The sequence below is a fragment of the Lynx rufus genome, unplaced genomic scaffold (assembly GCF_022079265.1).
Source record: "Lynx rufus isolate CCGP_SWC_20201006 ecotype Redwood Valley unplaced genomic scaffold, mLynRuf1.p SCAF_14, whole genome shotgun sequence".
Lineage (NCBI taxonomy): Eukaryota > Metazoa > Chordata > Mammalia > Carnivora > Felidae > Lynx > Lynx rufus.
Genome location: NW_025814828.1, coordinates 11620799 through 11648568, shown reverse-complemented (window position 1 = coordinate 11648568; position 27770 = coordinate 11620799). Strand labels below are relative to the sequence as shown.

Below are 27770 nucleotides of genomic sequence, written 5' to 3'. Positions count from 1 at the left end.
TTTGGAGTTCTGTGAACAACTGAAGTGGAACACGGACCTCTCCTGGCCTAGGAAACAGCACCATGGACGGCAAGCCAGGGGGCAGGAGCAGTAAGTCCTTGAGACCAGAAGACAATCCTGACACCAGTTTCTTTTCAAACCCATGGATGGGGGGTGAGTCCAGGGGCTCCGGAATCAGAGTGCTGGGGGGCTGGCTGATGCGATTAGGAGAGAAGAGGGCGGGGTGATTTCAGTGGCTCCGTCTGAGGTGTGTCCAGGGGGCAGCTACCGGACAGATGGCCACCGCTTGCTGGTATATATCCTTCACACGCTTGTCAATAGCGCCTATACCTCTATCTGCAGAGTCCTAGAGACCACACAAAGTCAACTGTCACCGTTTACTCACCAGTAAAAACTTGAGCTCCGAGGAATTATACTGTGTGGGTCAAATGTATCACATATATCACACTGGAGGCACAAAAGTTCCTTATAACTAGGACATTTTTACTGCCAAAACATTTATGAAAAGGTCTTAGGTATTTGGCGTTTAGGTGGGGCTGGCTTTATAAATGATGTTCAGACATTGAGCACTGATGGATTCGCCTTGAAAGCAGACTGTTGTTTGTTTGTTTTAACTTTGGAGAAGCGTCTTTCAGGTGTGATTCTCAACTGTTAGGTGGTGTCCTTGCCGAAGGGATGCCGAAAAATGGGTCTAAGCATTAGAGGCGAGATCATTACATTCAGGTTCATATTATCAGCAAAACTGCCCACAACACTTGTCTATAGGGACCCAGCGGTCAGGTAGGACTTACCCCTCTCCTAGAGTGCGGCTGCTGAAAGGGAAAAAACAGAAAAAAATAAAATACAACATGCCTTCCCTCTGACTAACTGAGCAGAGAGGACTGCTCATTCATTCATTCATTCATTCATCCGATTTTGCTCGTCAAAGAAGCAGACTCACTCCACAGTGAGTAGGATTGGGATCCGCAAAGGGAGAACTGGATTAATCAGATTTATTGAGCACAAACTTGGAGCAGTAGAAAGCAGAGTGGCCCCCAAAATTACTTCACAAAAATGAATTTGATAACTGTACTTTTAAAGCAGCAAATTGTATTTCCAGGTCAATATGGGAAAGAATCCATAATTTGGAAGACTTCCCCACCTGATTTTTTTACACCTAAGTATTAGGTTTATTTTTATTTCCACTCAAGAGAGGGGTGCCAAGCCATTTTCACTGATTAGGGTTTCTAAAGATCCTAATCCAACTCCGTCTGGGGCCCGATTGGTGGGTAGGGGAGGGCGGGTGTCCATATACTCAAAGGTATGGTGCTTAAAAAGTGGACAAAGTGTCACAACTAGAATGCAGAGAGTCTTAGGGAGGCTGCTGCCGAGAACGAGTCTGGAGAGATGGAACTAGATAATGGAGCTACAAAGGCTAGGTGGCGTTTAGCCTTCATGAGGCAGGCAATTGGGAGCCATCGATAGTTCTGGAGTGGAGATCTGGCAATAATGAAAACCGTAAGTAAATGAATCTGGCAGCCGCAGCCAGGATGGACTGTGGGGTCATGGGAAATTGTTGGGCTAATCCACTGGTTCTCCAACTCTCATGCATATGGAGAGCCACGGGGGAGCCTGCCGCACCGGTGAGTGAGAGAAGCAGGGAGGGGGGTCAGGGGTTGTCATTCCACAGGAACTAAAAGGAAGACAAGTTTCCGAAGAAGCAGAAGTCACAAGGTAGTGGCAGGACACCTCTGCTCTCCCACCTCCTTCTCTGCGTCTGACTGGCAAAGTCCTACTCGCCTTCCACACGCAGCCCCGCCGCCGCCACCATGCAGCCCTCCGGGGCTTTCTCCCGGGTGGAACCTCTCTCTCCTGCCCGGGTGGAACCTCTCTCTCCCCTGCTTGGCGTGAGGCCTGCCGCCGGGCCACCACCTCCATTCTAGCCCAGTCGCCTCTGTTTATGCTTCTGAAGTCTTGACCTTGGCGAAGCGTGGAATGTGAAGCACCCGGAATGCTGTTTCCAAACGGCCACCTGGAGAAGCTCCGAGAAGTTCGGCTCAGGTGAGGCTTATTCCCGGCACGGGGCCGATCGGAGGGGAACCAGTGGCCGGCCTGGGGGAGCTCTGCGGCCCCGGCTCCGGCCTCTCCCTGCGGGTCTGTCTCCACCTCCTACTCTGGAGGAAGGGAGCAAAGGCTGTGCACGAGGCAACCGGCTCCTCGTCGAGATTAACGCTTGAATCCTCTGCCCCAGGAGCAAAATAAGAATCTCTTCCCCCTCCCCTGCCGAACATACCTTGTTACGGGTTGAATTGTGTCCCCCCTCCCCCCCACCAAAAGACTCGTGGCAGCCCTAACCCCCAGCACCTCAGAATGTGACCTTATTTGGAAATAGGATTGCAGATGTAATTAGTTACCATGGGGTCATACTGGGGGAGGGTGGGCCCTGATGCGACGACTGGTGTCCTTGTAAGAAGAAGACGGGAGACACGGGGAGAAGCATTGTGACGGCACAGGCGGAGATTCGTGTGGTGCGTGCGCCAAAAAGACCCAACGGCGATGGTGGCCACCACCTGAAGCCACAAGAGGCCAAGAAGGATTCTTCCTTAGAGCCTCTGCACACGGCACGGCCTTCGTTCCTCACCTCTAGGCTTCAGATCTACACGACCGTGCCTTTCTGTCGTTTGAAACCAACCAGTGTGTGGTACTTTGATACGGCGGCTCGGGTGAAACTAATTCACATCCACTCCTAGAAACTTTTAGTGGCGCCCGGGTGGCTCAGTCGGTTGAGCGTCCGACTTCGGCTCAGGTCGTGATCTTGCGGCGCGTGAGTTCGAACCCCGCGTCGGGCTCTGTGCTGACGGCTCAGACCCTGACACCTGCTTCCGATTCTGTGTCTCGCTCTCTCTCTACTCCTCCCCTCTTGCATTCTCTCTCTCTCTCAAGTAAATAAATAAGAAAAACACTTAAAAAATTAAAAAAAAAAACTTTGGAAAATACCTTGAAGGAGAAACTAAACACCACCCATAACCCACTGAGCAGGTAACCACGGTTCCCGTTTGTAGTGTCGATCCAGCAGGTTTTTTTGGAGACATTTCTTTCCGCACAAGATCCAGCCCACCCTGGAGAGAGTGGGCTCCCATTTTAAACAGAAGACAGGCAAGCACAGGCAGGGAAAGGGAAGAATTCTGGGCTCTCGTGGCGGATTTTGAGATCTCGGGGTGCCTCAGCAGGGACAGCTTTTCTGGAGCAAACCTGCCCGAGCAGACAGAATGGGTGATGACGTGAGGTCCCTGCGCAGAAAGTGGCCCGAGGGGGAGAGAGACGGAGACAGACAAAGAAGAGGCTGGGGTCGGGGTGGGGGTGGGGGTGGGGGACCGGAGCAAGAATTACAGTGGACAGGCCTCACTCGCCCAGCGTTGCCTCAGTGGGCCTTTCTGTTTCCTGTTTCTGTCCGTGAGACTCTGTTTCTCTCTCTGTCCTCTTTTTTATTTGTCCTGGAATCCAACCAGGGTCCCCACCGTAGCTGTAAACCCGGCGCCCGGCTCTCTGCAGTGCCATCGACCCGAGGCAGGTGCTCTGCCCCCTCAGGGCAACCCAGCCTCCCTTTTTGCCCCTCGACCTGGCAGAATGTTGCGTGTACCGGTCTCCTCTGAAATGATGGAAATTTACAAAGTCATTCCAGAGATTGCAATAAAAACGAAATGGCCTCCTTCCTAATGTGCTGTAGGGTTTGACGGAGGCTCGACTGAAAAGAAAGGTAGGTTTAATGGCACTAATTGGAGGGCGTGTGGAGTGGGTTCGTTAGGAGAGCCGCCCGCCCCTACTGCATCTGTGGCATTGCCAGTGACCCCGTTTGGCATCTAGTGTTTGGTAGTAAAACCCTTAGACCCTGGCTGAGCAAGTGTTGGGGAGGAATCTTTAATATATACTCAGGGCTTGGACGAGGGGTTGGATACAGATCACGGCCCTTGAATTTCGAAGCCGGTGTGGGGTCAAGTGGAAGGGGGGGGGTGGTGACCTTGAGTGGCCTCTTCATCCAGCCTCCTACTGGGAGCATTTCCGTGTTTTGGCAGGAATAGGTCCCCTTTCCTGCCCTTTCTGCGCCCTCTGGTTGTTAGCAGGAAGGCGGGCACAGCTGCTTCTGGGTTTAATTGCACGTATTGCCTGTAGCTCATTGCCTGCTCGGGTGTGGGCTCTGGAAGCCCCCTGGAGAAACCTCTCCCTGAGCTTCCCAGGCGGGATCACACAGGATGGACTTCTCAGCCGTCTCTTCAGTGTTTTCGAGAGCTAATGAGAGTGTGTGTTTGGACTAGTCCATGTTGCAAATTACGGTGTTTACGAAACCGTGTGTGTGTGTGTGTGTGTGTGTGTACACATATCTCCATGCTCTCAATGCTAGAAAAAAAAAACCCTATATCCGCTGTCACATTTTTAAGCTTTTACATAATCACCCAACTGTTCAGAGACCTGTTGAGGTCTCTGAAGTTTGGCTTTCCAAGGACCCCAGTTTTTCTCCTGGGCAGGAGCGACGGACACCCTATGATAGGTTCACCAAACGCTAGTCCGAAATGACTTTAAACTACGAAGGGAAGTCTCATACACTTCTCGTGGGAAGATACGTTGGTACAACCGTTTTTGGAAAATAGGTTGGAAGTTCCACAAAAGGCTGAACATTGGGTTCCTGTGTCCTAGAGCACTTCTACTCCTAGGTACGAAACCAAGAGAACTGAAAACGGCCACCCAAGAATGGGCACATGAATGTTGACAGCAGCATTATTCATAACAGCTAAGAAGTAAAAACGACACAGATGCCCGCCAACTGATGAATGAACAAATAAAATGTGGTTTCTCTATACAGTGGGTATTATTTGGCCATCAAAAGGGATGAATTACTGATGTATATGGTAACACGGATGAACCTTGAAACATTATGCTGGGTGGAAGGAGCCAGTCACCAAGGACCACATACTATGTGATTCCATTTACGTGAAATGTCCAGATCAGGCCAATCTATAAGGACAGAAAGTAGATCGTGGGTTGCCAGGTGTAGGGGTGGGGAAGATCAAACATGGGGAGTGACTGCTGGTGGGCAAGGGGTTTCTTTTGGGGACGATGGAAACGTTCTCAGATTGACCAGAGTGATGGTTGCACAACTCCACAAATCTTCTGAGAACCGATGAATTATGCACTTAAAAGAGATATTTAATTTTTCTTTTTTTTTTGAGAGAGAGCATGGGCAGGGGAGGGGCAGAGAGAGAGGGAGACGGAATCTGAAGCAGGCTCCAGGCTCTGAGCTGTCAGCACGGAGCCCGATCTGGGGCTCGAACCCACGGACCTCGAGATCATGACCTCAGCTGAAGTCAGACACTTAACCGGCTGAGCCACCCAGGCGTCCCCGAATTGTACACTTTAAATGGGTGAATTGTATGGTATGCGGATTATAAATCAAGCCGTTAGTCACATAGATGGGTGCAGACCGTCAGCAACCCCCCCCCCCCCCGGCACATGTACTGGGGCAACGGCCTTGGCTTCTCAGTGACACAAACTAGTCTGCTTTGTAAATACTACATTCCGAAGCAGGGGTCCACAACTTCAGGCATCCTTTTTTTCCCTCCTAGGGAAGTACAGAATTCCTTATTTACTGTAAATAGAAGGAGTAATGGTTTCATGATAAATGAATCCAAAACAAAGCCCATTTTCGTCTCCACTGGATAATACCGTTGCCTCATTTTTATGGCATCTGAACAGAGTTCGAATTTAGGACCCAAATTACCTGCCTGGACTGTTGAGGCTGTCAACTCTAATCATCTGAGCTTGCTTTAAGAGACCACGATCCATTAGGGTCCATTTGCACATTTATTTAAAACTGATTTTCCAAACCTTTCTCGATTTTTGGCTCTTTCTTCTCACTCAAGATTTTGTGCGGGTGGCATTTTGCATTCGTGCCAACAGTGCAGAATTCGTTGTCCTTTTACTTCTAATTTGGAGAGAAATCTTTCCACATCTGCAGTCTGAATTGTAGGCCCCCGGCCACTAGAAACAGCGATATTTTTCCTGAGAGGCTCCGGATCCTCAGAGGGCGCCGTGAGTACGTGAAGTTTGTGTTGAGCATATGGTTTTGGGAGGTCGCAGAAGAGCCGTTTGACCTTAGGTACTCTTAGTGACCCCAGAAGAAAGCCCTGGGCGGACAGTGTGTGGGCAGGTTCATTCAGCCTCCTCTCACCTGTAAATGCTTCATGAATCCGTCTGGAAGGATGGTAATTTGCTCCCTGGGACAGATTTTCCAGGGCATTGGTAGCCCTGTCTGGACAGCAGGCCGACCTCAGCCAACACGTGTTAAGTACAAAGTGTGCTAGCCTCCTCCTTTCTGGCTTTTCATTTGGTAAGGCACTAGCAACTTCTCTGGTTCCCTAGGCGTCCTTCGCTTTTAGGAGACACCAGTTCCTTTCCAAGGCGTGCCTCGTATCAGACGGGCCTCCTCACCTTCTGACTTCCTGTGTTTGTTCTGGAAATCAGAACATGGCTCGAGATGAGGAAAGCTCCGCTCTGTGCCTCATGCGGGTTACCTCCACATTCAGTTCAAGAGACCAGAGCATTTAATTTCATGTGTTGGCATAGGGCTTATAGGCTTCCTTCCTAAGAGTGTGTATTCTTCCCATACGGTTGTAGAGTAATTTTGCCATTTTTAATAGCAGTGCTGGTGGGGTATAATCCAGACGCTGATTAATGGCAGGGCAGGATAATGATAGTAGCTAATAGGTATTGAGTTACGGGTAAGTATATTGCTGTCCTCACATGACAGGGAAGGAAACGGAGGCTCAGAGCCTGTCCCGGGACCCACAGCTCAGAAGCAGCCACACAGGTCTGAATCCAGGCCTCTCTTTAACCCCGTTGGCGTGCTGCCTTTTGGGGTAAATAATGTCCCCCGTTACAAGGTCGGAGCAAACTCTAATTTGTGCCTGATACTGGGACAGGAGGTAATCCATAAACAGATAGAGTTCTGTGTCGATCTGATTTCAAACCTAATGGTGCGTGTAATCACACGATTACTACCATCGGTCTGTGGCGCTGTTTGCTGAGACACCAGAGTTTGTATGTCATACAGGAAGCTAGGCTGGCAACCGCAGCTTAGCACACTAATGCTGCTAATTAGTGAGGCTCTCACTTACCTAAACAGACCGTTTGCCTTTGAAACCACTGGGTAAATGGGAGTCCAGGATTCTCCCATCTCAACCCACCCCTTTTGTCCTCTGTTTAGATACTGGCTGTAGTTATTTCCTTAGCTACCTAGACCTTTCAAATAAAATGCATACTAGCCGCATCAATGGAGGGGAGAAATGCTGAAAGGCTCATGGGAGTTTTGGTTGGTTGGCTCCGATGTCTCCATCCAGTAAGACCCCCTCGGGCTCTTACCGACCAGCAAGGATGAGCCTCGGGTCTGTCGTGCGTGAACAGGAGGTAACCTGTTCTTCCCTTTCCATGCAGATATTGTGTCTGATTGGTCTCCTATGCACGAAGCTGCTATCCAAGGACGTCTGTTGTCTCTGAGAAGCCTCATCAACCAGGTACGTGGCTTTGGGGGAAGCAAAAAGAGAGATAAATATGAAGCGTATCCTACTGTTCACCACACTGAGAAAAACAATCATTTAGTCGGATATTAAGATACAAATTTCCTCGTCGGCAAAATGAGGTGATTCCTGTCCCCTTGAACCGTTTCTTTGGAGGCTGGCGTGATAATAGAATTTAATACAATCCTGCGCACACAATAGGTGCTATAATATCTATCGAGTGAATAACAGGCAGATGAGTGCGTTCAGGCTGCCTTCGCTTTATTCAGTAGACCGCATTCCTGAAAATTATCCCGTGACACATTCTGTTCTCAACTGGGGCGGTTTTACCGCTGAGGGCACATTTGACAGTGGCTGGAGACATTTTTGGCTGTCACAGCTGGGAGTGGGGGGTCGGGGGGGGGTGATACTGGTATCTAGTGGGTAGAGACCAAGGATGTTTCTGAACATGGACGGAGCACAGGACGGCCCTCTACATCAAAAAACTCTCCACCCCCAAATGTCAGTAGTGCTGAGGTTGGAAACCCCTGATGTGAAATAAATGCTTGACATGTCTCTTTAAATGCGTAATCTTGAAATTTTGAAGACATTTTCAGTGTTATTGAACCTCTAGGTGATGGTGGCTCCACCCAGTTTGAGATTCGTTTCTCTGCTCCTCAGGTGTCATCTCAAGTCCACACTGATTTAAGTTTCGCTGGTTTGAAACTATTGGGAACTACGCAAAGATACTTTTAAAAAAAGTGGGTTAAATCACCACTCAAAATTCTAATAAAGTTTTTGTTCAGAATGTTCTGTTTTCTGAAAAGACTATAGACCTTTTCACTTGACAGTCTGGCCCCTTCTCAGCCTCATACTTTATTTTTTTAAATGCTTATTTAGTTTTGAGGGAGAGAGAAACAAAGTATGAGCAGGGGAGGAGCAGAGAGAGAGAGAGAGAGAGAGAGACACACAGAATCCGCAGCAGGTTTCAGGCTCTGAGCTGTCAGCACAGAGCCTGACCCAGGGTTCGAACCCACAAACTGTGAGATCATGACCCAAGCTGAAGTCAGATGCTCAACTGACAGAGCCACTCAGATGTCCCTCAGACTAATGTTTTAAATGCATAAAGCACAATACCGAAGACCTATCAAATTGTTACAAAAATCAAACGTGGCCTAGTGATATAAAATGCATTACATAAGATTTAGTTGGTGATGCTAATAACTACCCTATTTTCTAAGTAGGTTGAGCGTGTATTTTGAGATATTTCAGACACCTACAATAGTTATAATGTGGGGCACCTGCGTGGCTCAGTCGGTTAAACTTCCAGCTTCAGGTCGGGTCATTGTCTCACAGTTCGTGAGTTCGAACCCTACCTCAGGCTCTCTCTCTCTCTCCTGTTGGCGCTGAGCCCGCTTTGGATCCTCTGCCTCCCTCTCTCTCTGCCCCTCCCCTGCTCACTCGTGCTCTCTTTCTCTCTCTCAAAAATAAACATTAAAATAATAATAATAATGCAATATAAGTATCTGTTATTCCTCTCAGTGATTGTCCTATATACTGCTATTACTACTGTGGTTTGTTGTCTGGAGTCATAAATGGAAGGACATCGTACATCCTAGGTAGTCGTTAGTGAAAATAAATGTTTTAAATTAAAAAAAAAAAGTCCAATTTCACGGGCCTATCTAGACTGAGAAAGCCTTCTATGAGATAACAATTTCTAAAGAAAAATTTGAGACCACCCTAAGCCACTGTCTTCAGCTGTTTATGGTACCAGCGGCCTATTATCAATAGAAATATAGGTAGGAACACGTAACTCTAGCTTAAAGCCGTTAAGCTCCTTCCCAGATAAAATGAAACATTTACCTTGTTTTGATAGGATGAAAAGTGATCGCTGTAGCTTCTATATATCACTTATTAAATTGGACTGACATGCATTTATATTCAGTATTTATATGTTTAGTGCGCATCAGACGGAACCGTTTCTTTATCTGAGCTCTATCGCATTATGTGAGCAAGTTGTCTTCTTGGAACCTCAATTTCTGCCTTCATAAAATGAGCATTCCAGTAACTACCCGTATTAGTCAGATCCTGCTGTGCAACAGAGCACCCCACACTCGGTGCCATCGTGCAATGAACAGTTATTTCTAGCCCGCGAGTCTTTGGGCCAGCCAGCTGAGGCTGGGCTTGGCTCCAAGCTGTGGGTTGGGTCCAGCTCTGCTACATGTGTCTCCCATTCCTCTTGTTCTCATGGCAAAAGGCCGGGCAAAACCCCACCATGCACGAGGACTTCCAGTCTGTTTACGTCACATCTGCCAACATCCCGTTGGCCAAAGCAAGTCAGACGCCCGGGTCTGAAGTCAAGGATGAAGGAATTATATTTTGTCAACTATGAGGTGATGGCAAGGGTGTGAATGTATTATACTGCTAGAGGGGAATACAGAATTAAGACCAAAAATTCAGTCTGTTATGTTACCTTATGTGGGTTTGTGAGAATGAACCGAGGTGACGTCCTGTAACTTACCTACTCCAGTTACCGTCACCACACATGGTATTTATTCTCTGACTACGATCTAATGACACTTCTAATAACGATCAAAGAATAGTGACAAACACAGGTGCTACACCAAACAAACACATTTTAGGAAGGGGAATAAGACCAAACATTGAGATGGCTGTAAAACAAAGAGAAAAGAAAAAGAAATTCTCATGCGGCCCAAGAAGGGAGAAACTGAATCCGTAATTCATTATTCTTCACGGTGGCTTCACATTAAAATAATCCAGGACATTTTTTAGCAATAACAATGCCTGGGCCTCACTCCAGGTATTCTGATTTAACCTAGGGCCATCTTCATGCATTGGTGGTTTTTTAAAATTTTTTTTTTTTTATTTTTGGGACAGAGAGAGACAGAGCATGAACGGGCGAGGGGCAGAGAGAGAGGGAGACACAGAATCGGAAACAGGCTCCAGGCTCTGAGCCATCAGCCCAGAGCCCGACGCGGGGCTCGAACTCACGGACCGCGAGATTGTGACCTGGCTGAAGTCGGACGCTTAACCGACTGCGCCACCCAGGCGCCCCTTTTGGTGGTTTTTTAAAAACGTTTATTTATTTATTTTGAGAGAGAGAGCATGAGTGGGGAAGGGGCAGAGAGAGAGGGAGGGAGAGAGAATCCCAAGCAGGCTGTGCACTGTCAGCACAGAACCGTGAGACCATGACCTGGGCTGAAGTCTAGAGCCAGACGCTTCACTGATGGAGCCACCCAGGCGCCCCACACTGGTAGTTTTCTAAAAACTCCTGTAGAGCCACTGTGTTCAAGGAATTTTTTTTTTAAAAAGTCCATTTTGACAGTGTAGGAGAGAGAGAGACAGGCATTTGACAGGAAAGAAATAGTATAAGGAAAGGAACAAAAAGACTAATAAGTTGGATTTCTTTAAAATTAAGAACTTCATCAAAAGGCAATGTTTAAAAAGCAAGGAGACAAGCCACAGGTGAGAAAACACTTTACATATATAAATATACATGTATATGCATATACATAAATATATAAGTAAATACACATATGTATATATTTATATATTTACATATGTACATATATTTATATACATATGTGTATACACACACACACACACACACACACACACACATCTTACAAAGGGCTCATATTCCCTGTCTAAAATCAATACAAAAAAGATAGGCAACCCAACAGAAAAATGAGCAAGAGACTTGGACTGGCATTTCATAAAAAGGGATATCCAAATATTCAACAAATAAATCAAACTATGCTGGTTAGTCATTGGGATAATTCAGATTACAAGTGAGAGATTGTATTGCCAGCTTCTCCCACCCAGAAGGGTTACATTTCAAAAGCCAGATAATACCAAGTATCGGCAAGAATGTGGGGCAACTGGGACTCTCGTATGCTGCTGGTGGGAGTATAAATTATACAAATCACTTTGGGAAGTTGTTAAGCGATATTTACTAAAGCTGAAAATATCCCTACCCCATAACCCAGCAATTCTACTTCTAGGTCTGTATGCAACAGACACAGATATGGTAAGACCTTCGATTGCAAGTAACTTGTTCCGCGAGTGATTACGAGACGAGCAAACATTTCTAATAAATTTTAACTTGATAAACGAGCCATGTCTTGCAATACGAGTAGTGTGATGCCGAATGTCACGTGATCACAACTGAGCCGATGGTTCTTGAGGTTTGCTTTGACCTACGAGTGCTTTGGTTTACAAGCATGTTTCTGGACTCATTGTGCTTACAAACCAAGGTTTTACTGTATGTGTGTCTGTGTGTTCAGCAAAGGGCACAAACAGGTCTATTCATAGCGGCATTATTCATAAGAGCAACAGAACAAAAACCTTGAGAGCAACCTCAGTGTCCATCAAAAGTAAAATGGTTAAGTATATGATGGCATATTACTCAATGAGACTCTGTACGGCAATGAAAATGGACGAATAAATGAGTGTGACAAGCATAATATTGAATGAAAGGAGCCACGCGCACACCCACAAATACATACTTCATGGTTCAATGAACATAATATTCAAAATCAGGGAAAATTAACGTATGGTGTTACAGATCAGCATCGTGGATGCCTTTGTGGATGAGAGGTGGGTCATAATTTGGATAGCGTGTATGTGGGCTTCTGGTAATGTTCTTTTTCTTTGCCTGTGTAGTGATGAGATGTATATTTCCTTTATGATAATTCCCTGAGATTTACGCTTAGGATTTATTAACTTTTCTTTATTGCACTTCCATAAAAATTTATTTGAAAAAAAAAAAACAGTAGCAGTTTGTTAGGCCAGCAGAAAGCAATTAAGGAATCACTTGACCATAGTGGGACCTTAATTTGGTGGTTCTCAGTCTGGACTGCACATTTGGAATCACCTTGAGATGTCTGGGATAAGGTGGAGCTCTTAAAAATACTGATGCCCGACTTCTATGTCCTTTGATTATATTGCAAGTGCTCTGGGATGCAGCCTGGTTATCAGGACTTTAAAAGCTCCCCGAGTGATTCCAAGGCACGGCCAAGACCGAGAGCCTTAGCAATAAGGTCTCGCTGAGAGCGAGTGGTGAAGACTGGCTTTTCAGCTCCTCGAATAAAACTCCTTATGCTGCCCCTGAAATCCTCAAATGGCTAAGTCACTAGTGAGTGGATACTAGCAAAGATCCTGGTGTTCTAAAACATCAGATCTTTAGGATGTGGCAGCTGATTGAAGGCTAAGTGATAAAGAATAGGAAGAAATCTCAGACGATGACGGCCTACAAGTTACCGAGCGCTAAGCATTTTGTATACACCATTTCTTAGTGCTCATAACAACCTTATAGGGTAGGTACAGTTGGCCCCATTTTACAAATGAGGAAGCTAAGGCTGAGGGAGATAAGTAACCGGCTCAAGGCCGCACTGCTTGTTAGGGGATGGTGCCAGCGTTTGAACTTGGGAATCACTCTGCTACCCTCCCTCTGAGGTCTCCATCCGAGGTATGGAACAAGAATAGTGGTGCCATTCAGAGAATGAGGGCTGGCAAGACAAGGAGCCCTTTTCAGGGAGAGCTCGGTTGTTGGCAGAGGGTGAGTTGATGTGGTTAGTTGGGTCCCTAGGTGGTTGTGTCTTAGCAGGGAGTTAGAAACACGTACAAGGGGTAGAGATTTTGTTTTGAAAGCTGTATACCATATGTGGGGAGAGTATTGAGAGACAAAGAAAGGATTTGAGGGCAAATCCCTGAAATGTCTGTATGAGGAGATATTTGGAGGAAAAGGACAGAGTTAGTGAGAGAGGCAGTAAAAGGACAGTAGGAGGCCAGAGATAGAGCCTGTTTTGTTTTGTTTTGTTTTGTTTTGTTTTGTTTTTTAGGGAGAGCTTGGTTTTAGAAGCCAGAGGAGAGGTTTCACAAGGTTGGGATAAACCCATAGCAAATTCAGAGGTGGAAGGAGGCGGAGGTTAGAGCGATGTATATTGGATTCAATAAGGAGGAAGTCTCTGGTGATCTCTAGAAGCAGTTTCAGCGGGATTGTGTTGGTAGATGAGAGAAGGGCTAGAAGTTAAAGAAAGGGGGGCAGGCTATTTCTGAAAAAAAAAACGGCATGGGGAAGCAAAGGGAAGAAGAGCATCGGATGCAAGTTTGGAAGAGGGTGAGGAATGAGGAAGGGAAGACTTTGAAACACAAAAGGAAAGTCTGCCTGAAGAGGAGAGAGTGGGGGAACGCATGTGAGATGTGGCCGAAAGAAAGTCGTGAGGTGGCAGAGGGACCGGGTGAGGTCCCGTGAGGCTGTTGGGGTGAGCTCACCTGCCCCTGCCTCAGAGAAAGGAGCAATGGTAGAAAAGACTGGAGTCATGCAGAGAGTGGAATGTAGGAAGTCCTCCCATCAAGTGGCTTTGATCTCCTTGCTACAGAAGGGACTGGTGTATTCTGATGAACATGAGAGACAGGTATTCATGACCTTCCTCTGTGCTGAGTGTAGAGAACGATGTGTCAGTTGAGTATAGGACAAGGGGAAAAGTGTAACCTTGTAGTCTGAAAGTTGGGGCGTATGATTTGAGGCTGGGACAGAAAGCCGCCAGGTACCGAGCACTGTGTCCCCATGGGTGTCCCGATACTGCCCAGCCTCAAGGACCCATCAAAAAGAGCGTCTGATTATAGACTGAGAGTAGGGACAATTGATTATAGAAAAATTAAAGTAAGCCATTTAATCCATTACCCCCCCCCCCCCGAGAACCTATTGCGGACTGGATCCCGTATGAAGTAATGGGTTAAAAATTACTTCACAATATTATACGATTCAGATTTGTCGATAATTCAGACAAATTGCCACCATTCATTTAAAGTGGAGCTGTAGCTCAATGACGAACTGTACGTGGAGTCCTGAGTTTGCAAAGCGAACCTTAACGCAAAGGAACCTCTTTGTAATATGAATATGTAATATGTGGTGAAAGGTTTTTGTATGGCGATTAATTTCTTTTTTGCATTTTCATTTACCTGGGTGTTTGTATAAGTACCTAAATGACTGCTTAGAAATGGCAGTGGTCTCAAAAAAAAAAATGGCAGTGGTGACTGCAGGAGTACATTTCATCTCATGATCTGTTGCACAGGGAAAAACGCAAGTAACATTTTGCTGTGAATTTCTTGTGTGCTCTAGCAGTGCGAGTGGAAGAGATAGGACAAATATGGAGCACTGAGAGGAGGGTAAAAAAGGATTTGAAAACAAATCTTTGAGGGGATGCCTCCAGTTAAATAATAATAAAATCAAATAGCAGATGTCGCCCTAAAGTCCATGAGCAGTACTTGTAAAGGGAGAAATGCAAGAACTCCGTTCTTCTTGAGTTGCGGTCAGTAAGCATTTCTGAAGTGCACATTGGGTACAGATGGGATGTGAGGTTACAAAGGGAAGGAAGATATTGTCCCTTCCCTCCCTGGGAATAGCAGAGCTCGGGGGGGGGGTGCAAAATGCTGAAAGGGATGTTGGAATCTCTCATTTACAAGTGGATTGTTTCTAGTCTCCCAGAACCATCCCCCCGCCCCAGGCCCACACAAAGAAGGGCTCTGGATTCAGGGTCCTGTGGACTCAGGTGTATGTCCAGAATTGTTGGACCTCTCAAAAATCTACGAGGTCACCCATCAGAGGGTAAAAGCCAACAGGACAGGGTGATCGAGAGGTTGACTGACTCATAAATGTCCACATAAGTGGAAGAACGTGTGTTAGGAATGATGATGTGGGACGCAATTTATTGGAATGGTTTTAGGCAAATTGTAACTCTTCTGGGAAGAAAAGCTAAATGTGTCACTAAGTCATCACTTAAACTAACCGGGTTCTTAACCGATGTGTCCCGAGGAAAAGAACTTTTACTGTACTCAGTTTCCTCCTGTTAAGGATAATGTAGTCCACCATCGGGGGGTCTGTGGAGCCTCTCCTGGAGCTCTTTTGATGTTTTGCTTGGGTTTGGCTCGTAATCCATCTCCTGGAGAGCACATTTCCCCAGAGGCTGATGAACCCCAGGGCCTTCAGACAACTTTCTTGGTTCTTTAGTCCTCGAGCACCTGGAGCAAGAATGTACTTGACCCTCTCCTTTGGGACTTTCTGCCTCTGCCTGTGGGGGTTCACCTCATGCTTTGGCCCAGTGTTAGTCATCTCTTGCTATGTAACGAATTGCCCCCAAAGCCAGCGGCTTAATGTAATAGACATATATTAGCTCACAGTGTCTGTGGGTCAGGAATCTAGACACAATTTGCCTGGGTGAGGGACTCCTGTGAGTCTGCAGTCAAGGTGAGGGCCAGAGACATAGTCATCTTAAGGGGCAACTAGAGGCGGACCCGAGTCCTAACTCACTTACGTGGCTGCTGGCGAGCATGAAAATTCCTTGTTTGTTTGTTTTATGTCATCAGGAATACCTTAGCATACCGTCAGACTGTGAGCCAGGTTGACTTTAAAAGAATTGTCACAGCTCTGGATCTGTGGCTCAAAACCAACCCTACGGAACTGTCGCTTTGCACTCATTACTCTGCTCATTTCCTCTCCAGGGGTGGCCTGTGAACCTCATCACAGCAGATGGTGTGTCCTCACTCCATGAAGCCTGCCTTGGAGGTCACGTCTCTTGTGCAAACATTTTATTAAAGCATGGAGCTCAGGTAAGTGCAGCTCAAATAATGTCGTAGAAACCATGAATGACAAACGAGTACTTCTATCCCTTTTGAATAATTTCCAGCATTTTTGACTAGCCTGAGTTGAGGTTTGAAGAGGGGTGTTTTCAAAAGTTGAATGTCCATCAGCTTCTTTGCTTTAGCAATAGATGAAGTATTGAGGTTTTAGCTAGAAAGTAATGATTTGCGTCTATATCATATTCTTTAACAGTCACTACTGAGAAACACCTGTTAGATATCTGCCTTCGTTCCTGAGGCTGGCAGGTAATGAAATATTTTGGAAAACATAGACCATTTGGCTCCTTAAGACCTGAATAATGGTCTCAAACCATGTCTACCATTTCCTAATATTGGAAACTTGGACACGTTACTTAGGCTCTGAGCTTTAAGAGTCTGTGTCTGAGAAAAGGGAGAAAATAACAAGGAAGTTATGTAGCTTCTTGTGGTTTTGTGAGGATTGAGAGACGTGAGGTATAGGATTATTATTTGAAGGGCGAGAATCAGGATGGCATAATGAGGTCCTAGAGAAGGAAGACACAAAGTCATTACGTTTGAAAGTAGGGACCAGTAAGTCTTCCGTTAACTAAGTCCCCCATGTTCGAAAGTGATGGACGAGTCTGATCAGAAAATTATATATATACATATATATATACACACACACATATATATATATGTATATATGTATATATATACATGTGTATATATATATACACGCATGTATATATATACATATATATGTGTATATATATATGTATGTGAGTTTCTCATATTCTCTCAACCGGCATTCAATGAGCACATATTATGTGCCTAAACTCTGGATAAAGATTCTTAGGACCTTTGTAAACTACATGAGGGCACAGCCAGATAGGTAAACACGTGAATAAGTGAATATAACCCTCGTTACTTTAATAGATAAACCCTGAAATCTCAGTAGCCTAATGCAATCAAAGTTGATTTCTTGCTCAGCTGAAACTCCCGTGTGCGTGTTCTCTGTTGGGTGGCACTCTCTGGGGGTGATTCAGGCACGCAGCCTCCTTTCAGCCTGTTGCATCCATCTTCGACAAGTGGCTTTCACGTGTGCTCCTAGTGGTGGCCGCCACTCCGGGTGGTCAGAAGGAGAGAAGATGTAGAAGATTGCGCATGGAAGACGTTCAAGGGCCTATCTTGGCGGTGACATCTATCGCTTTTGCCCGCACCCCGTGGGCCAGAAGTCAGGCCACGTGTAACTGCCCGGGAGGCGGGGAAATGTAGTATGGCCGTGAGCCGCAAGGAGCGGAAGTTGGTTTGTTGAATGCACAGCATCTCAGCCACAGCAGGCCATTACACGGTGCTCTTTTTGCCCACTATATCCTGCGGTGTAACCAAGCGCCCCAACTTAATGACTGAAGACAATAGCCATTTATTTATGTCACAAATCCTTGTGCTGGCCAGATAGTTCTTCTGGTCTCTCCTGCTTCGGCTGACGTCAGCTTAGGCATTGGAGGTTAGCTGACCGGTTGGCTGGGGCAGGCTGGTTCGTGATGACCTTGGCCAGGATGGCTGAGGAGACGGAAAATCCCCTCGTGGTCTCTCATCCTTTGGCAGACAGCCTGGGCCTGTTCACGTGGTAGCGGGGATTCCAAGAGCATCAAAAGAAGGTGGGCTCTCAGCTTGCGGCACATTTGCTGTTGTCCCATCGGCCAAAGCAAGTCCCCTGCGCACGCCCCGATTCAAGGAGGAAGAGCGGTCTCCGTCCCGTGAGGGGAGGAATTGCAAGGCTACATTGCAAAGGGATATGCATCCTGCGCAGAGAATCTGAGGCCATTTTTGCAAACTACCACCATGTGATAAGCTAAGGTGGTTGCTGGGAGCACACGGAAGGGTTCCTGGCCTGTTCGTTTCTGGTGGGGGAGAGAGGAGGCCCGAAGAGGATCCCTAGGGGAAATGATGTCTAAGTTGAAACGTAAAGGACCCGTTGGAATGGGCTGAATGCTGGGTTGTCCGTGCCAGGAAATGGCTTTCTCCTGACAGTAGTCGTAGAGAGCCATAGATGAGTGCGTCATCGGGTTTATATTGGGGTTAGGTTTCCACACATGGAAACAGGGCCAGGACTAAGGAAAGGCAGAGAGGCACCTAGGGTGCGAGCTTTAAAGAGCCCCTCACTCTCAGGGCTGTTCAGCATCACGTGCCCCTGGGAGGGAGTGTCTCCTTGAACTTTGCACCCTCACATCTTCTGTGTCTCCCTAATCCTAGCCTTCCTTGAAAATGGCTTGTGAGAATGACTTCATTGTCTTCATAATATCTCTGCTGAACGGATTCACCACAGAATTATTTGACAATGTAGAAAGATTGCATTTGGCTTTGCTCTTTCCTATTCGATTATAGCCCAAACGCCGTGAAGTCGGATGTTAACTTGTAAGTTTCTGTCTGCTTTCCAACGTTTGGAAAGATCGCCCCCAAAGACGATAGTTTTATGGCCCTGTAGGACATTAGCCGGTCTTGTATCTATTAGCAAATGTATTTCAGCATTTAATTGGCTGACTATATAAATTCTGCTTTGAGCCAGCCTTACCCCCTTACCGGTTCCCTCATCGATGAACGAGTTGAATAAAATCTTTGGCACATACTCACCCTACATTTCTGTGAAAATCACATTTAAAAATTTTTTAAAGATGTTATGTTAACAACTCTAAAAGGTTACTCTCACTGCTGTGAAGGAAACTGGAATGGTGTGGGATGGGTCTAGAATGGAATGTTTAAAACGAGATTCGTTTGTAAACTATTGGAATTAGCCTAACTAGTTTCAGAGTTCATGTTCTTGGGGGCGTGGAAATGATAGACTATGCCGTAACATTCTCAGTGCCGTCCCTCATTCAGTTTTTCAAAACCTTGTGGAATTTGGTATTTTTGTCCTCATTTTATAGCTGTGGAATTTAAGGCTCAGAGGAGTTAAACAGCAGCTTGAAAGTAGGGCAGCCCAGATTTGAACCCAGGACACCCCTCTGCCTGCCTTCAGCCTGGAGCTTTTCTTTCCAGGTGAATTGTGTCACCGCCGACTGGCACACTCCTTTGTTCAATACCTGTATCAGCGGCAGCCTGGACTGCATGACTTTGCTTCTACGTCACGGTGCCAGCCCCCACCCGGTGAGCGACCTGGCATCTCCCATCCATGAAGCTGCTAAGAGAGGTAAATCTGAATTTAAGTTTTCCGCCCCTACTTCAACAGACATCTTCCTGTTGAAAGGAAGAAGGAAGAGGAGGGAGATTAAAAAAATTTTTTTTCAATATTTACTTATTTTTGAGAGAGAGAGAGAGAGAGAGAGAGAGAGAGAGAGAGATTCTTTGCTTATTTCTCGAGGTTTATTTTTGAGAGAGCAGTCAGCACAGAGCCCGATGCAGGATTCGTACCCATGAGCCGTGAGATCGTGACCTGAGCTGAAGTCGGAGGCTTAACTGACTGAGCTGCCCAGGCGCCCCGAGGAGGGATATTTTTTGAGGGATATTTTCTCAGTGCGGGATCCTGGGAGCAGACGCATCAGCCTGGTCTGGCATGCCGTTGTAGATTCTTGCCCCTCACGCCTGACCCCCTGAATCCGCAACTCTGGGGTGGGGCCCAGCCATCTGCATTTTGTTTCACAACCACCCAGGTGATTTGGATGCACCCACAGTTCGAGAAGCCCCCTTTTGCAGCCTCTGGAATGTGGCTCACTGCCGGATTTCTGGAACAGGGTCTGGCACACGGTAGACTGTCCGTCAATGTTTGGGGAATACCTTGTTGAACACATGACCCCACAAAAATCAAATGATTTTATAAAACAAGTTATGTCCTTCTATTTTAGGGCCTTAAGGAATGTTGTCACAGGGCCACCTAGGATTTTTAAGTGGAACAAAACTTTCAGTTTTTGGAAATACAGGATGTTGTATACAGCTTGGGGTGATTGTCCACCACGCCTAGCCTCATTGAGGTATAGTTGACAAATAAAATTGTACACAGTTAAGGTGTACATAATGACGTGATACGCATGTACATTACGGAATGGTCACCACAGTCAAATTAATGAAGACATTCATCACCTCATATAGTCGCCATTTTTGTGTGCGTGGGGGGGGAGCGCTTAAGATCTACTGTCTCAGCAAATTTCAGGTGTAGAGTACGGTATCCCAAACAGTCACCATGCTGTACGTTAGATACGCAGGACTTATTCAGCTGGGGTAATACTCTCCACAAAGTCGTAATTTTTCCGACATTCTTCACTCGGGCACAAAACACAACATGGCCAGTTTTGCTCCTCTCCAGAGTTCATTCCCGCCCTCATCACCATCATGACCACACATCGGCGGAAGGGAGAGTTTTTAGCTCCCCGGTGGCTTTCCCAGGATGGCTCCCCGGGAGCCTTACGGCAACCCCATGTGGCTGAATCCATCCATATGCTAATTAGCTCCCAGAGCATTGACATTTATTCCTTAAGAGACGGGGCAGCTCATCATATTCGCTGGGTGCATAGAACTCAAATGATGTAAAAAGCGAAACGCAAAGGAGCAATGTTTTAAAGTACAGCCTCCTAGACCAAGCAAGGGTGATGCGGCTTCTGCCAGCCCCCCCTCTGCCAGACTGGGCCCCGCTCCCGTTGGATTTGGCGGCTGAACCCCACCTGGGCCCACGGTGGCCTGTTTCTCCCAGGGCCTGCCCTGGGGGACCCTGTGGGCTGCCTGCCCCATCCCATGGCCCACACCGTGCCCTTTCCTCTTCAGGTCCCCCCGCGGTCCTGTCCTTCCACACCCCTCCCGACCCTCACTTCGGTTTCTGTATCCGGGCGGATTACAAGGCCACCAACGCTTGGAAAAGGTTGCCGGTCGCTTACCGGGGCTGGTAAACCCAAGTGGGGCTCTACCCGGAGCTGCAGCTACCATCTCAACAGTCAACCCATTCCCTGATGGCCGGGATTAAACTCATTCCCTATTCCCCGCGCTGGCTTCTGGTCCCGGGGAAATGTACGCACCCCAAACACAGGGAAGGTGCGGTTTCCCCCGCTGAGGGAATTTGTGCGATAGCGTCTTTCTTCTGCTTTGGGCTGCAGGCCACGTGGACTGCGTCGAGATCCTGGCAGCTCACGGAGGCAACCTCAACCTCAACATCAGCCACCTGGGCACCCCTCTGTATGTGGCGTGCAGGAAACAGCAGGTGGCCTGTGTCAGGAAGCTTCTGGAGTCAGGTAAAACATTTTAGAAAGCACGCGAAACAAGGAAAGAAGACGAGAAAGAAATGAAATGCATTTGAAAGCTCTCTGTGTTGTAGCAGGGGACACGGTGGGGGCAGCGGACTCAGACAGGATCAGGGTTCACGGTGACTGTGTTCCCGTGGGGAAATATTTGAACCTGTTTGAATGTTCATTGTCCCCCTTGTAATGCGGATAATGATGATGATAGTATTTCCTCCCAGGGTGGTCCTTGCTTCTCCTCCCTCCCCTCGGCCACCTCCCTCCACAGTGCACAGGCACGTTCTTAGCCCTGCTGACTCCCACAGCTGCTGGACCAGGCCTGGGTCTTCCCCCGGGGCCTCCTTCACCAGTGTGCTTGGATCCGGAAATTCCACCTGTCCCGTTTGTAGCTCATTGTAAATCTTCTGTTATCCTCAACAAGGCCTATGTAGTACCCTTCTTTTTCACCTCCCTGCTGTTGTCCAGTCTCTTGTTCAACCTTGGAAGACCCATTTCATCACCCCTGTAGTTATCTGAGTCCTGCTTATTCTTCAAAACTCCAGTAACCTTTCCCTTCCCTCGAATGTTCTTAACGTTTTTTGTTGTTGTTGTTGCCTTCTACTCATTTGGTGGCCATTGCCATGAGTTACAAGATTGATTCTTATTTTCTCTCTCTTTCCACCTCCATCTCTCTCTCTCTCTCTCTCTCTCTCTCTCTCCCTCCCTTTTTCCCTCCCTCTCCCATAATGCTCTAGGTAGATTTTAAGCTCTCAGGAAAGGGCCAGGTTTCACATCCCTCGCAAAGCCAAGAACAATCCAGTTAATATCTGTTCAATCCAGTTAATATTTGTTGAGTGGACGTAGTTTCCCATTTTACTAGAGGGGCAGCAGCTCAGGCAAAACCACACGTCTCCACGTGTCCCCGTGGGAGCCGGCATCCAGCTGGGGTGGGGATTTGTAGAGACTGTAGAGACAGGATTGGCTTGGGATGGGCCTAGAAATCCACCTCATTCCTGAAGAGGAGGACTTTGCCATCTTTCCTGTGACCTTGGAATTGGCCATCTTGTTCTATGAGATGCCCTCACAAGCTAGTTGCTGTTTACAGTCCATATCACACAGTCCCAGGTCCCGGGTTTTACACCCCATAACAGTTGCTCAGTGTGTGAATATGGTGCTCGGTATAGATGAGATTTCACTGTCTGGCCTCACTTCCAGTTTGTACAAATATTTACACTCCTTTAATAGTGAACGTGCAGCTTTCACACCACCAGGATTCTTGTTGTATGTAACACCTATGTATAGCACTCAAAGGCAAGGTGTTTGTTTTTAAGCTTATTTATTTATTTTGAGGTAGGGGGAGGGGCACAGAGAGGAGAGAGAATCCCAACACGGGGCTCGATCTGGCCAACCATGAAATCATGACCTGAGCCCAAACCAAGAGTCGAACGCTTAACCGACTGAGCCACCCAGGTGCCCCAAAGGCAAGGTTTTAAGCCTCATGTGCAGTATAGCTCATTGTTGTGCCATCAGTCACATCGCCAGATGGCATCTTCCCCGTATTGTTAAACGGATTCCAGTCATGCCCATTTTTGCGGAACTGCCCTGCCCACTGCAGACGCCCTTTGGTTAAGGACTTTTGCGGCACAGTCGTTTGAGGAGGGGGATGCTGGGACTTGGCTTCTTGGCTGACTCTCCGTTCTTCTTGTGACGGCACAGGAGCAAGTGTGAACGAAGGCCGAGGTCTGGACTCCCCTCTTCACGCAGCGGCCAGGGCATCCAATGGGGAGCTGGCCATCCTGCTCATGGATTTTGGAGCGAACCCCCAGGCCAGGAACGCTGATGGCAAATGTCCCTTGGAGTTGGTGCCTCCAGAGAGCCCTCTGACTCAGATCTTCTTGGAGCGTGAAGGTGCTTCCCCCTTGCCCGAGCCTAGGCCCTAATCCGTAGAGACTCCTGCGGGCTCTAGCGGGAGACAGGTACTTACCGAGTTCTGACTTCTGATACCGTGTGAGAGACCGTTCTCTGCCATCCCCCATTGTGGGGTGCTGAGAGAATCTAGTATTCGACAAGGTACGGTACCGGCTATGTAGTAAGGAACCATCTGTCGTTTGCGGTGTTGGAGACAGGCTATCTTGGGTGATAGAGTATTCAGATATGGGGTAGGCCAGCTTTGACAGCATTAACATATCATTAAAAAATGTTTGATATTAAAGTTACCTAAAACATACTTTAGAATGATGCAGTGGAACCCTCTTTGGGGCTGGACCGTGCCCCTGGATGCCTCACTGCTCTACAGATGGGCCAGGCTACGGGGTGCCGGGTTTGTGGGGGCAAGAAGGCAGCTCATTGGTGATGAGACACTTACTGTTATAAGTCAGGGACCACTGAGTCCACACTCCTTCACAAATGAGAACCAGCACTCTGGACCCAACAACTAAACATTGTCACTGAGCGCCGTGCAAGGGGGTAGGGCTGCGGGCTGGGGTGGGGCGCAGAGACCCCTCCTCCCCTGGCATTCACAATTGTCCCTGGAAATGGAGAGCGGCCCGCTCAGGACCTACTTTTTCACCAGAGTGTGCACTTTGTTAAGTTTTCGGGATTGTGGGACCCTGCATGTGGCCGCCCTGGGAGAAGAGCTCTGACGCCGTGTCATCCGGTTATATTCTCCTCGTGGGGTGAGCATTGGGCCTAGCTCTGTGCAGAATCGTACCGCGGCCGCCGAATCCTTCCTGCCGCTCCGATTGCCCCGGGTACTTGCAGCCAAAGACCTGCCTCAGGGCCCCCCAGACAAGGCCTGTACTCTCTGAGCAGCGTCAGCGGGCTAGGGAAGGCCAGGCCCCGGGCGCAAGGAACGGTTCAATAGAGACCCTTTTACATTAGGCAGCGGGGTGATCGCCAGGCCATTCTACCTGCATTTTGGTGATTTGTTTTTTCAAAAAAATTCTATCTATCTATCTATCTATAGGCCTGCTTCTCCAGCAGGTCCAGACCGCACTATACTTGGGGCCCATGATGTTTTTAGGGACCCACAGAAATGTAATTCCTTTTCAAATCTGAAGGAAAAAAATGGATAAAACTCAACCTGGATTATGTTTGTCTTTATACCCACACAGTTGTAAAATACCGTTTTTTTTTTCCCATTGGGAAAAAGGGCCACAAAAGCAGAAGGGCCTCCTGGGCCCCTAAAGTCCCCAAGTCATGTACATAGACACACACACACACACACACACGCACACAATCCCCTCATCTGCCTCAGCAAATAATCCCAGCAGATTTTCCGATCATGTCCACAGGCCCTTCCTTCTACTTTCTGTCCCCAAGCCCATTCGTAGGCTCCTACATTGCCTTTCATTCCTTTGATTACATTTTGGTGCCGGTGTGATCGATGATCCCGCTGGTTTGTAAAATGTCATTTGTCACTGGAGAGACTTACTGCTGCTTTTGCCTCCATGAGTCATTTTCGGAGTCATTTGCCCCTCTCAGCAGCCTGGAAGCCCACAGGAAATGAGGCCAGGCAGGCACAGAAGGCCAGACCTGCAGCTCTAACACAGCAGATTCTGTCTCTGGATGTCCCTGGAAAGGAGTTCAGGAATAGTACCACCCCACCCGCCTTGAAAAGCGTCTAAAGCCGTGTTTACTCATGGCGCACAAGGAAAACTAAAAAAAAAAAAAAAAAAAAAAATGCAGGTCAGCCCAGTGCGACAGGAGCCACGCCCCACATTACTTTCGCTGTACAGCATCGTGTGAAGCGTGAGTGTTGCTGGGCGAAAAAAAGAAATCGAGACCCAGAGCGACAGATAGTTCGCACAGAGAAATTAGCTGGTTTTATTACTGAGCAAAGCAAACTGCTCGAACGCTCGCAGGTGCCAGTGCTTGATGGAATGAAGGCTGCAGTTGTACGTCATCCTACTTACAGTAAACGGCAGATACTCGGTTGGTGTCGGTAGCTGCACTGAGCTAACTCCGATGTCCCGCTTTTCTGCATCGTCCAACAGTTCTTTATCGGTTCCTCCTCCAGCCGTTCCTGACAGCGTGTCTAGCACACGTGATTAGTCACGTCCCTCACCATTCCTTTACGAGGTGAACCGAAGTTCAGTTTCCCCACAGTGTACTTTCTGCCGCTTGTTAATGTGTGCCTCGCGCGCGCTGGGAAGCAGTTCGTTAGTACATGGCTCCAGTGGCGCTGAACGTAGTCTGGAAGGTTCCCTCAATCCCGACGGGAGCCTTCAGAGTGTGCCACGAGGTCCCGCTTGAAAATCCCGCATTCATTTTCGTTGATGGTGCGTGCGGCTCTTTCCACCGGTCCCTCTCCATCACCTGAGAAACAGGCAACCGACTTGTAGGGACGCCGTAGGAAATCCGAGGCCTCTGGATCTTTCTGCGTGTGTTCTCAACCCTGGCTGCACAATAAGATGACCTGGGGCACGTGCCTTTAAAAAAGCCAGATGGACAGGCCCCACCTAACGTTCACCGACGCACCATCTCTGGGGTGGGACCCAACACCGTGTGGTTTCAAGCTCCCCCGATAGGTGATTCTAAAATGCATCCTGGATTGAGGGCCACTGCCTTCTGGGATTCTTGACGGTGCATAGCTTGGCTTTTTTGTGTGTGTTTGATAAGCAAAGCACAATTCCCATTACAGTTTGGTGCAGGGGGTGGGGGAGGGGTGGGAAATCGTTCCCCACCCTTTTACTCCATAACGGGGTTTCTCAGCCTCAGCTCTGTTTACGTTTCGGGCCAGGTGGGGGCTGTGCTGTGCACCATATGATGTTTAGCGGCCTCTCTGGTCTCTACCAGCGAGATGCTAGTAGCGCCTCTCCCCCAGGTTGTGACAAACAGAAGTGTCTCTAGGCTTTGCCAACTGTCCCCTCCTTTTCCCCTCCCCCCAGCCCCCTGTTGAGAACCACTGTCCTGAAATGTAAACTCTTGGCTGGTTCCCTGTGCCAGGTTTGTGCTGGCATCGGGTTAGCCCTGAACGCAGAATAAAAAAAACAAATATGACTTAACTCAGGTAACATACACTTACTTGGGCCTCACTGATCGCTCACTTTATTTGAATATCCCGAAACTGCTAAATTATAAAAATACACGTTTGTATCTCGAAATACCCTATCTTTTTTCTTAAGGTAGAAATACAAGGAAGCTGTTAAACATGAATTTTCTCTCCATCCTGGGGAATTTTGTGCGGCTTCGTCATTCCAGACTTAGCTGCCTTAGGCCTCCATTAGCGGGAGTAGGCTTTGACTTTTTTTTTTTTTTCCAGTCTCTTCTAAATCAAAACCTAACAAGCTCATTTGCATGAGATTCCGGGTAAGAGAGACCATGGCCTAAAAATGCTGCCCTCCCCCCCCCCCCAGACCAGAACATGGTCTTCGGGAGAGCGGTGTTATCTCCTTGTGACCGTGGTGCGGCTCGGGTGCTGTATAAGGAGGAAAGAGCAAGTAGTCTTGGGTCGCTGGCACCAACGTGTGGCTTGTCTCGCCGTCTCTCTGCAGGGCCTCCTTCTCTGCTGCAGCTGTGCCGCCTTCAAATCCGGAAGTGCTTCGGAATCCAGCAGCATCATAAGATCAACGAGCTCTTTCTCCCAGAGGAGCTGAAGCGTTTTCTCCTACACATGTAAATGAGATATCTCAAAATCTCAGGGGGATATCACAGGCCGCGCACGAATGTGGTTGAATGTTGTGGCCACCGGCATTGTGAAATAAATCCAGGTTTATGAAGCTTGGCTAACTTGGTGTCCATTCGATTTTTATCTTCGATGGCAACACGCTGGACACTTCTGTGTTATGGGTTGGAAGGCGTGAGGACACCCCCCCACCCCCCACCCCCCCCCCGAGAGGGTGGCCAAAAGAACAGCTGTCGTTTGAACCTCGACTGCGGCCGAGCACTGAGCTAGGACCGCTTAATGCGCTAATTCAGCCCTCACAGCAGCCCTGCCAGGTGGGTACCCCCCCTCCCCTTCTGCAGGTGAGACGCAGAGACTCGGGGAGGTCAGCTTGTCCGCTGACTCACAGTGGGTTCGAGGAAGCCAGACGCCGGGATGGCTTTTCGGAGGCTAACCTGGGGACTTTCGTCTGAGGCAGAAGTTGTTGCCACTGCTGTCTTGGCTCCGTCCCTGTTGCGTGGCAAGGAGGAGAAGAAGAAAGAGATTTCTTTGTCTACACCTGACTTTTAGAAAAAATTTGTTTTCAGATGAACAAAAAATTTTCTTACGTTTATTTATGTATTCATTTCTTAAGTTTTATCTATTTATTTTGAGAGAGAGAGAGAGAGAGAGCATGCAAGCAGGGAAAGGGCAGAGAGAGAGAGAGAGGGAGAGACAGATTCCCAAGCAGGCCCCGCACCATCAGCACAGAGCCCAGTGTGCGGCTTGAACTCAGGAACTGTGAGATCACGACCTGAGCCGAAAGTAAGAGTCGGA

At 47.8% G+C, this 27770-nt stretch overlaps 1 protein-coding gene across 1 annotated transcript; it reads left to right on the top strand.

Moving 5' to 3' along the window:
* Positions 1-62: 62 nt before the first annotated feature.
* On the top strand, positions 63-26969 carry ASB9 (ankyrin repeat and SOCS box containing 9). The gene is made up of 7 exons (XM_047076360.1): positions 63-153; positions 7465-7544; positions 16053-16160; positions 19188-19338; positions 21230-21364; positions 23066-23257; positions 26845-26969. Exons 1-7 carry the CDS (start codon positions 63-65, stop codon positions 26967-26969), a joined length of 882 nt encoding a protein of 293 aa, XP_046932316.1.
* Positions 26970-27770: the final 801 nt, after the last annotated feature.

Coding starts and splice junctions, on each gene's coding strand:
- ASB9 (XM_047076360.1), top strand. CDS start 63: ATGGACGGCAAGCCAGGGGGCAGGAGCAGTAAGTCCTTGAGACCAGAA. Junction 19,339..21,229: donor CCATGAAGCTGCTAAGAGAG/GTAAATCTGAAT, acceptor TTTGGGCTGCAG/GCCACGTGGACTGCGTCGAG. Junction 23,258..26,844: donor GATCTTCTTGGAGCGTGAAG/GTGCTTCCCCCT, acceptor GTCTCTCTGCAG/GGCCTCCTTCTCTGCTGCAG.